The 10,784-nt window shown below is 43.8% G+C and overlaps 1 protein-coding gene across 2 annotated transcripts in view; it reads left to right on the plus strand.

Moving 5' to 3' along the window:
• Positions 1-9,794, plus strand: part of abcf2a (ATP-binding cassette, sub-family F (GCN20), member 2a) — a 43,616-nt gene extending 33,822 nt beyond the window's left edge. For both annotated transcript variants that reach the window (XM_043687569.1, XM_043687568.1), the window contains exons 13-15: positions 2,260-2,388; positions 4,093-4,296; positions 8,421-9,794. In XM_043687569.1, the coding sequence (XP_043543504.1) occupies positions 2,260-2,388; positions 4,093-4,296; positions 8,421-8,558 (471 nt within the window). In that variant the 3' untranslated portion in view covers positions 8,559-9,794. The remainder of the gene's footprint in view (positions 1-2,259; positions 2,389-4,092; positions 4,297-8,420) is intronic.
• Positions 9,795-10,784: the final 990 nt, after the last annotated feature.

A 10,784-nucleotide genomic window follows, 5' to 3' on the forward strand; every position in this document is an offset into this window, starting at 1 on the left:
TCTAAAGCTGGTAGTACTGCATTGCTCTACCTCCAGGATTCTCTACCAGCTGAGTCTGACCAGATACATCAAGATTTCAGCATGGGCAATAAATGTTCCTCTGCATATGAATGTAAACTAAAATACTAAACATCTTCAGCACAGTTGCTTATCTGACATGACCAATAAATGAAAAAAAGTCCCTGGTTGGTTTATTGAGGCAGTAGTTTCTTGCTATTTGATTATCTGATGGGCTCCTTTTGTTTATATGTGCCCAGTCCAGTATGGTGACTGGTTTGTTGAGGTAGTTTCATGTCTGCCAAGTGGCACAGGGGACAGACTGCCTTGGTATCGGCAAATGTAACACTCTTGAAGAAAGGAGTGAAACCAAAAGCACAAAATTGTAGGCTAGTTAGTCTGAAGTGTGTCATTAAGAAATGCTAGAATCAATTCTTAAGGTGGGAACAGCAGGACATGCAGAAAATCAGAATGCAAAAAAGTAGATTTGAGGTGTTTTTGTGAAAAGAAAGAAAAGGGCTATTGAGTAAGAAGTAGCATTAGTGTGGACAGATGATTGGTTAGCTAGAGGAAACATTATGGGAATAAATGGATTGTTCTTGGGTAAACAAGCTGTCACTAGTTATGGTACCACCGCATCTGCTCCCTGGCGGACCAATTCCACTGTAGAACATTCCAGATGGCTGCCTCCTTCAAAGACTGCAATTTGCCCCCCCCCACCCCCTCCCTACTACCATGTGGTCCAGCGTATCTCCTTCGCTTCCTGCAACTCTGCCTTGGAACCCCATCCCTCTAATCATAACATGGACAGTTCTCTTTCCCCCACCCCCTCGCCTTCCACCTCACCAACCTCCAGATACATTGCATCATCCCCGCAATTTCTGCCACCTACGAACAAACTCCACCACCAGAAATTGATTTCCTTCCCCACCCCTATCTGCATTCCGCAGAGACCACTCCCTCTGCAACTCTCTTGTCAGATCCATGCCTCCCACCACCAGCTCCCTCCTGGCACCTTTCCCTGCCACTGTAAGAAGTGTAAAACCTGCGCTTACACCTCCTCCTCCTCACCTCCGTCCAAGGCACCAAAGGATCCTTCAACATCCAGCAGAAATTCACCTGTACTTGCACATACGTCAGCTATTGTATCTGTTGCATCTGATGTGGTCTCTTCTACAATGGGGAGACAGGAAGTTTGTGAGGCTGGCACAGATTCTTTCTTTTAGCAGTCCTTCAGGATCAAGTATAACTTATTTCCATTCCACTTTACACTTACCAACTGTCTCAGGACCCAATTTGTGATCTGCAGACTATGCCATGTAGGGAATGTGGTACGTGAAGGGTCAAGCAGATAGGGCACTTGGAGATTTGTGTGTACCCTCCAGAGATTTACTCTCACTGGGAGAAATGTTTCTTGTGATTTCCTGAATGGATTTAGAGATTTGGACGTTCTCTGTCCCACAACAAGCCTGTCTGCCCCATTGAAATCTCTTCAATTGTTATAATAATTGTTGGGAATAATAAAACAATTGGGTCTCCTCTTGAGTCTTTCCTGATAGTTGTAACCATCTATAAGGCGGATTCTGACCTAGTAGCTTTGGAGATTTTGAAAGATCATCAACCTGAAATATTAATAATCTTTTCACAAAAGCTGCTGATCTACTGAGTATTATCAGCAGTTCCTCTTTCGATTTTTGCCTTTTAAAGCTACTAAATTCCAGAGTCATTACTGAATAAACATAGGTTTTAAACAGACAGGTGTAGCCTTGCCTTTAGGTGAAATCACTTTGCTTCCTGTAAGTTGTTTTCATGTTGCTATTTTGGTTTGAGGCGATGAGTGGTTTGGGCTGTGACACATTGACAGTAGGTTTGGGTCACGTATGTTTAATAATGGGTTCCTTCTGAGAGCACGTGAAACACCTTCCAGGTGAGTACTTCACCCACAGGATGGATATTATTCACGCTCATAACTTGGGAGGGTCCTAGCTCATGGTGGGGACGGATGGGAGAACAGAATTTCAGGTTCACACATACTGTTGGAGACATGGTCACAATTCTGCTGAGCATTGGCTATTGTTCCAGTGACTCTTCCAGCACTGTTCCACTGTGAAAGAACGAAGACGACCGACTGAAGCAGCTGCTATTGTATTTGGCTTTGTCATCAGGAACATGGAACAGAAGAATGTGAGACTCTAGGGATTCCCTTTCTCAGGATTTCTGCTCTCTCTGATATGTTGTACCATCTCCGTCTCTATCCTCTAGCACTTGCAAGACCAGTTAGAGCTGGACCTGTCTCCATTAGAGTACATGATGAAATGCTATCCAGAGATCAAGGAGAAGGAGGAAATGAGGAAGATTATTGGGCGTTACGGGCTCTCAGGAAAACAGCAGGTAGGTGTGCTGTGCAGGTCAGTCCTGGGGACGTTAGGGAGTTTGTCATGGATCCTGGGGGTTGATGGGTACTTTTTGGGGGTTGGAGATGGGAGTGCTGGATATGTGTGCTTGCATTTGACATCAGTAAAGTCTAAATCTATTCTCCAGAGATTTAACTTCCCCTTCAAACAACAGCTGTCAATTTGAGTAATCTGCAGTGATACCTTGTACAAAGCAAGATGGCTGTGGTGTTTGGAGTTCTTCAGGGATGTGTCCTTGTTCCAATCATCTTCAGTGGCTTCATCAATGATCTCTATTCATTGTAAGTTTAGAAGTTTGGGGATGTTTGCTGGTGATTGCATAATGTTCACCATATGTGACTCCTTCCAAACCCACTACTAGTTCCATCTAGAAAGATAAGGGCAACAGAAAAATCATCTGCAAGTTTCCCTCCAAGCCACTCACCATCTCAGCTTGGAAATTTATCACTGTTCCTTCAGTGTCACTGGGTCAAAATTTTGGAACATTCTCCCATGCAGCATTAGGGGGTCTACCTACACCATATGGACTGCAGCAGCACAACAGCACACACTCGAGCAACTAGGGACAGGCAATAAATGCTGACCCAGCCAGTGGCTCCTGCATCCCATCAATGTACAAGGAAAAGACACACCTGCTTTAAAGCAGCTGTTTCCTTTTGAGGGTTTTATGAGGGATTGCATGTTGTGGGGATAAATGGAAAGGGGGATGAGAAGGTTTAATCGGAGTTGAATTTCTCTGGCTTACTGGCCTCCTACAGCATAATAATAAATCAGCATATCTGCACCTGCTCTATGACGGCGTGTTTAATTTGTGCCATTCTCCTGCCTTCTCCCTGTAACCATGGAGACTGTTCCTTTTCAGTAACAGCTCTGTGATTCTAATTCCCTTTTAAAAGCCTTGATTGAACCTGCATGCCAGACCTTAACCATCACTGTGTGACAAAGCTTTTCTTTGTGCCATTTTTGCCAATTAGCTTATATTTGTACCTTGTTCTGGATTCATCCACTGGTGGGAACACATACTCCTTGCTACTCTGTCCAGACTCCTTTGAAAGCCTCTATCAAATTTCCTCCAAATGTTTGCTTCTGTTTGGAGAGCAGGCTTAGATTGTCCACATTCTTGGGAAACCTTTCTGCACTGTCCAATGCTACCTTATCCTTTTTAATTTTAAGCTTGTTTTTCAAAGTGATGGCGGGAGTCTCACTGAGCTACCAACTTCCTGCTGTCTCCAGGTTGTTCACCTTTCTATTAGAGAAATTAAATTTATTTTTGGAGGAGGATGGAGTAAGTATGCATGTGTGGTGAGTAGTGGGGTTGTGGTGCGCACGTTTAGGACTGAGGGAGTCAGGAACACTTGTATACCATACTGAGGGTTCCTGACCATTGGTGATGCAGGTCTTTCACTCCTGCCATTACATAGCTGGTGAATCTCCATCCTGGCAAATGCAATTCAGATAGGGTCATTCTGGTACTTTGTGCCCTAATACATTTGTGGTATTGCTTTACCTTGACCAGTATTTTGCATTTATGTGGCACAGGAAATCATTAATTATAAGAACTGGATATTTATCATGCGGGTGCAGAATTGGTTTAAGAGAATCCTTGTTGGGATTAGGGAAGCTGAACCCAGTGTGTGCCATTCTCTTTGGAGAGCACTGACGCTGTTTGTTTGTATTCCAGGTAAGCCCAATCCGGAATCTCTCTGATGGACAGAAATGCCGCGTATGCTTTGCCTGGTTGGCTTGGCAAACCCCACACATGCTTTTCCTTGATGAACCTACAAACCATCTGGACATTGAAACCATTGATGCCCTGGCTGATGCCATCAATGAGTTTGAGGGTGGAATGATGCTCGTCAGCCATGATTTCAGGCTCATTCAACAGGTAAATGGCACATCGAATGGTGCTTTATTCTCTCTCTTCTACTTGAAAGGTTGGCACCTTCGGGTTATGGGTTAGATTTGAGAGGTGGAATGTTTGGTCTGTCTTCCATTCAAATGGAATGTGGCCTTTATTGCAAAAGGGATCTCGTACAAAAGTAGGGATATCGTTCTATGTCTGTATGGGCCTGTGTGAAGTCCTGTCTCATACTAAGTATAGGAGAAAGTGAGGTCTGCAGATGCTGGAGATCAGAGCTGGAAATGTGTTGCTGGAAAAGCACAGCAGGTCAGGCAGCATCCAGGGAACAGGAGAATCGACGTTTCGGGCATAAGCCCTTCTTCAGGAATGGGGAAAGTTTGTCCAGCAGGCTAAGATAAAAGGTAGGGAGGAGGGACTTGGGGGAGGGGCGTCGGAAATGTGATAGGTGGAAAGAGGTCAAGGTGAGGGTGAAAGGTCAGACTGGGGTGGGGGCGGAGAGGGCGGGAAGAAGATCTCAGGTTAGGAAGGCGATGCTGAATTTGATGGATTTGACTCCTCTGGGACACCCGGACCAACCAACCCAACCACCCTGTAGCTCAACATTTCAATTCCCCCTCCCACTCCACCAAGGATATGCAGGTCTTTGGACACCTCTATCGCCAGACCACAACAAAACGACGGTTGGAGGAAGAACGCCTCATCTTCCGGCTAGGAACCCTCCAACCACAAGGGATGAACTCGGATTTCACCAGTTTCCTCATTTCCCCTCCCCACACCCTGTCTCAGTCAAATCCATCGAATTCAGCACCGCCTTCCTAACCTGCAATCTTCTTCCCCCGGGTGCTTTAGATGGGTCAGTTTTTGTCCAGTGCATGCAGGTTGGTTTCCTGACCACAATTCGGCTATGTTTACTTTAGCGATGGAAAGGGATAGATATATACCGCGGGGCAAGAATTATAACTGGGGTAAAGGCAATTATGTTGCAAGGCAAGATTTAGGATGCGTAGGATGGGAAAGGGAACTGCAGGGAATGGGCACAATTGAAATGTGGAGCTTATTCGAGAAACAGCTACTGCAGGTCCTTGTTAAATGTGTACTTGTCAGGCAGGGAGGAAGTGGTCAAGCAAGGGAGCCCTGGTTTACTAAAGAATGTGAATCTCTAGTCACGCCCCTCTCCCAAGTCCCTCCTCCCTACTTTTATCTTAGCCTGCTGGACAAACTTTCCCCATTCCTGAAGAAGGGCTTATGCCCGAAACGTCGATTCTCCTGTTCCCTGGATGCTGCCTGACCTGCTGCGCTTTTTCATACTAAGTATAGTTTTGCCTCCTTACTTGAGGAGGGACAGACTTACATTAGGTCAGTTCAGAAGGTTTACCTGACTCCTTCTTGGGATGAAAGGACTTAAAATTCTCTTAGTGTTTGGAAGAATGAGTAGTGATCTCTTTGTGTAAGATTCTGAAAGGACTGGATAGGGTGAATGTGGAGAAGATGTTTTCCCTTGTGCTGGTGTGTAGAACTAGGGGGCACAGTTTAAAACCAGGGGATTGCGGAGTATTTCTGTCTGACCGTGCTTAATTTGTGGAATTGTCTTCCCCAAAGAGCAGTGGAGGCTTTGTCACTGAACACATTCCAGGCCGGGTTAGTTTTTTGATTGAAGCGGTCAAGGGAAGGGGGACTGAAAGTCGAGCTGAGGCTGCAATTAGATTAGCCATGATCTGACTGAATGGTGTTTGCCTGCTCCTAATTCTTGCCTCAGGTGTTGAGATTGTGTTGAAAACCACTGGTGTAAAGTGGAAAGATTCTTGGTAATTTGGATGTGCAAGGGGATCTTGGACTCCATGTACATAGATCCCTGAAAGTTGCCACCCAGGTTGATAGTGCTTCTAAGAAGGCATACAGTATGTTAGGTTTCATTAGTAGAGGGAGTGTGTTCCGGAGCCATAATGTCGTATTGCAACTATACAAAACACTAGTGCGGCCGCATTTGGAATATTATGTACAGTTCTGGTAGCCCCGTTACAGGAATTATGTGGGAGCATTGAAAAAGGTGCAGAGGAGATTTACCAGGATGTTGCCTGGTCTGGAGGGAAGGTCTTATGAAAGGCTGAGACACTTGGGTCTGTTCTCATTGGACAGAAGAAGGCTAAGAGGAGATTTGATAGAGACATACAAGATGATCAAAGGATTAGATAGGGTAGATAGTGAAAGTCTTTTTCCTAGGATGATGACGTCAGTTGTATGAGGGGGCGTAACTACAAATTGAGGGGTGATAGATTTTAGACAGATGTCAGAGGCAGGTTCTTTACTCAGAGTAGTAAGGGTATGGAATGCCCTTTCTGCTAACATAGTTAACTCAGTCACAGTAGGGAGATTTAAACAATCCTTGGATAAGCACATGGATGATGCCGATGGGATAGTGTAGAGGGATGGGCTTAGATTAGTTTGCAGGTCGGTGCAACAATACAGTTCTGCCCTGTATTGTTCTGTGTTCTGTATTCATTCGCATAAATAAATAGCTTTGTTTATGTAGCTACATTAATGTAATAAAGCCCTGCAAGATCCTATATATTAATGTTTATAAAACTACTCATTGGTAATGAGTTTTGTCATAGTGTTACTGATCAGAGTTCACAGTAGGTACCTGGCTGTGCAAGTCTGCATTGGAGATGGCACAGAGTAGAGCCATAATGTGTAATAAGAAAAGTTAGAGTTGCATGAGCAGTACAGTGTGAGCAGGGTTTAAAGGTTGAAAGTGATAGCACTGTGGAACAGTGTGTTGAGGGCAAATTTAATAGAGGTGTACAAGGTGAATGCGATTGGTAATGGTTGGAATTTGCCAAGGATTATGGAAGTGATGGATGCACAACTGGCTTTGATGGTAAGAAGCAGAAGGTAATAGTGGAAGGATGCTTGTCCGACTGGAAGCCTGTGACTAGTGGTTATAGTTATTAACTATAGCAATGATTTGGATGAGAATGTACAAGGCACGATTAGTAAGTTTGCTGATGACACTAAAATAGGAGGTATCATGGACAGTGAGGGAGGTTCTCAGAAATTGCAGAAATTGGAGAAGTGGGCTGAGAAATGACAAATGGAGTTTAATATAGATCAGTGTGAGATCTTCTATTTTGGCAGTCAAATCAAGGTAGGAGTTTCACGGTGAATAGTAGGGCCTTAAGGAGTGTAGTGTAACAAAGGGACTTTGGAGTTCAGGTTCACAGTTCTCTGCGAGTGGAGTCACAGGTAGACAGAGCAGTAAAGAAGGCTTTTGGAACACTGGCCTTCGGTCAGGGCATTGAGTATAGAAGTTGGGAAGTTATGTTACAGTTGTACAGGATGTTGGTGAAGCTGCACTGAGCATTGTGTTCAGTTTTGGTCACCTTGCTAACATAGGAAGGATATTATTAAACTAGAAAGAGTGCAGAAGAAATTTACAAGGATGTTGCCTGGACTCAATGGTCTGAGTTATAGGGAGAAGTTGAATAAGCTAGCACATTTTTCTTTAGAGCGTAGGAGACTGAAGGGGGTATCTTACAGAAGTGTATAAGATCATGAGAGTCATGGATTCCAAAAGGATGCACTCAGTCTTTTGCATGGGATTGGGGAATTGAGGACTAGGAGGCACCAGTTTAAGGTAAAAGGGAACCTGAGGGGCAACTTTTTTTACACAGAGGGTGGTATGCAGAGGACGTGGTTGAGGCGGGTACATTAACAATGTTTAAAAGGCATTTGGACAAATACGTGGATAGGAAACGGTTAGAAGGATATGGGCCCAACGCAAGGGAATGAGGCGAGCGTGGATGGCCATTTTGGTTGGCATGGACCAATTTGGGCCAAAGAGCCTGTCTCTTGCTGTAGGAGTCTATGAACCTATGCATACAAACGATTTATATTAAAAGGAAATTGATTAGGCATTTAAGCGAAGTAAACTTTGCAGGACGACAGCTATGTAGTGGGGGAATCGAATGAACTGAACTGCTTTATGTGGCCAGCAAACTGAGACTGCATGTGATAAATTTGTATAATGTGTGGAGTTACTGGCATGAGCTGTATTTACCTGTAAATGAATTACCTTTTTCTTCTCTCAACTATTTACTTTAGTTTGTCCGTAACTTTTTTTGGCTGCTAAATTTTGACTTTGCTTTCAGGTTGCTCAGGAGATCTGGGTGTGTGAGAAGCAGACTATCTCCAAGTGGCAAGGGGACATCTTGTCTTACAAGGAACATTTGAAGTCAAAGATGCTTGGTGACAACCCTCAGAACAGCAAGAAGACTCCCAGTGTCTGAAGTATTCTTAATAACTTGGCATCATTGTTAGGAGAAATTCTAAGAACATTACAGATCATCCTTTTAGAATCCAGGCGGCTCAACACAGCAGTATGGGTGTGGCTGAGTTTTAAGCATGCTGGATAATTTAAAAATCAAATTCAAAAAATAAATTGTTGTTCACATATTAGGTTCCTGATCCTCGAGGCTGTAGTTTTCACCTGATTGGGAATAGCAGGTAGGCGTTTTTAAAACTAAAACACAGCCCAATGCTTGCTGCCATCCTCCAGCTAAATATTGAGGAATTTGTCATCTTGGAGCTTACTCTGATGAGTTCGGTGCTGCCAATGTCATCCTTTTGTCTTGCTGCAACAGCACCGCCTTTACAAAACTCGATTCTGTGTAGAAAATCTGACCCGCCTGAAATAACTGGTCCTGCATGAGCCGTCATCCTCTGCTCCACTACTGGAGTTTTGCCCATAGCCATAACCAAGCCTGTCTCCAGGCCTGCTCCCATTCATTAAAGGTTACCAGAAGTGCTGTAAGCTGAGATGTGAATGCTGGGCTACTTTGTGTTCTTCTCATAACCTTGTAGTCTCTTCAGGACTTGGTAGCCAAGCAGAGTTGCCAAGAAACACAGCACCTCTTCCCCGTGCTGGGTCCACAGCTCTTTGCATATGCCATAGGAGCCCAGGTGGGGAGCTGTGCTTACTTAAATCTCTGCTGTAGGGGTTGATTTAGGGTTTTGTGTATGTTTTGAAGAGGACAGCTGCTCTATGTGGCAAATGCATAATGTTAACCCACATTTCCCATTTACTTGTATTTTTATGCTCTGTTTTCTTTGTTCAAATTGCAAGTCGTTCTAAACTTTATCCATCTACAGATGATGGTACTGGTGGTCAGCTCTGATTAAAGGCCAGACTAATGTTATAAATATTGCTAATTTTTGCATTGATACTTGCTGTGTTGTTGGAAAGCCATCAACAGCTTGAATGTAAGGCTTCAGAGAGAAGGTTTAGGAAAGAACCTGGATGGAACTCTTTATTTATTTTGTGTATTATGCACTGAGAGCCTTCACTGTACATAATCCTGGCCTCTATGGCTGACACTGAAGTGCTGTTACTGTGTAACCTTCCAATGGTGAATCTGTTGTCTGTCTTTACTCTGCTCATCCTTTCATTGCAACATGTGAAGCTGTAAGTTGTTTCAAAGACTTGCAGGGTTCAAATCCAAAATACACTGTGTCCCTGAAGAGATTATTGATGTTTGCAGGATTCCTTCCATTTTCACAAGGGATTTGTCGAATTGATTCAGTAACTTGGTGTCACCTTTTGGAGATGCTGGTGTTGGACTGGGGTATACAAAGTTAGAAATCACACAACACCAAGTTATAGTCCAATAGGTTTACTTGGAAGCACTAGATTTCGGAGCGCTGCTCCGAATCACCTGATGAAGGAGCAGTGCTCTGAAAGCTAGTGCTTCCAAATAAACCTGTTGGACTATAACCTGGTGTTGTGTGATTTCTAACTTTGGTGTCACCTGTTAGAGAACCACAATACTTAGGCACTTGGCTTGATGCTGGCAGTACGCTCTGTTCAGTGTGGATTTTCTCAATTCTATGGATGCTGACCTGTTGCAGTATGCGAGGTCCCATTCCATTTATTAATGAGGGTGAGCTGCCAGCCTAGTATTCAGCAGTTGTTTAAGTGCAAGATTCCACCTGCACTGCCTCTAAAGCTGCTCCAGGCTAGGCAGCAGAGGGATCTTAGTGTTATGCATGTTTCCAGTTTGTGGTACCATTGAGAGACTATGATCTCCCATGGCCGATTGGTATAAGAATAGAGAAGGTGGAAGTGTGGGGGTGTCTCATGGGTTATTGTGAATAAGAGACTGAATTTACTTACTTTTCCCCTTGTTAGATGTTGCATGTAGCATTCACACCTCCTCCGATGCTTTTTAAAAATATAAACAGTGATCAACTTTAGCTCAGATGCAAGAGCAACATTTCTGAGTGCACAGTGTGCTGCAAGAGAAGTGGGTGGTGGTTATGAAACCCATCTCTCCATCTTGAATTTCAAAGTTTGTTTCAAAGGTATGGAAATTTCTTCAGTTGTAAGAGTGGAGTTTCCTCATTATTCATCTTAAAAGGTGCTACTATGACCATATTTCCTTAAAATGTGTACATTCAGTGATTGAGAATGTTTCAAATGCTTTTCTTTACCTGACAGGTGCTTTGGAATCTTGAAG

The sequence above is a fragment of the Chiloscyllium plagiosum genome, chromosome 4, assembly GCF_004010195.1.
Source record: "Chiloscyllium plagiosum isolate BGI_BamShark_2017 chromosome 4, ASM401019v2, whole genome shotgun sequence".
Taxonomy (NCBI): Eukaryota; Metazoa; Chordata; class Chondrichthyes; order Orectolobiformes; family Hemiscylliidae; genus Chiloscyllium; species Chiloscyllium plagiosum.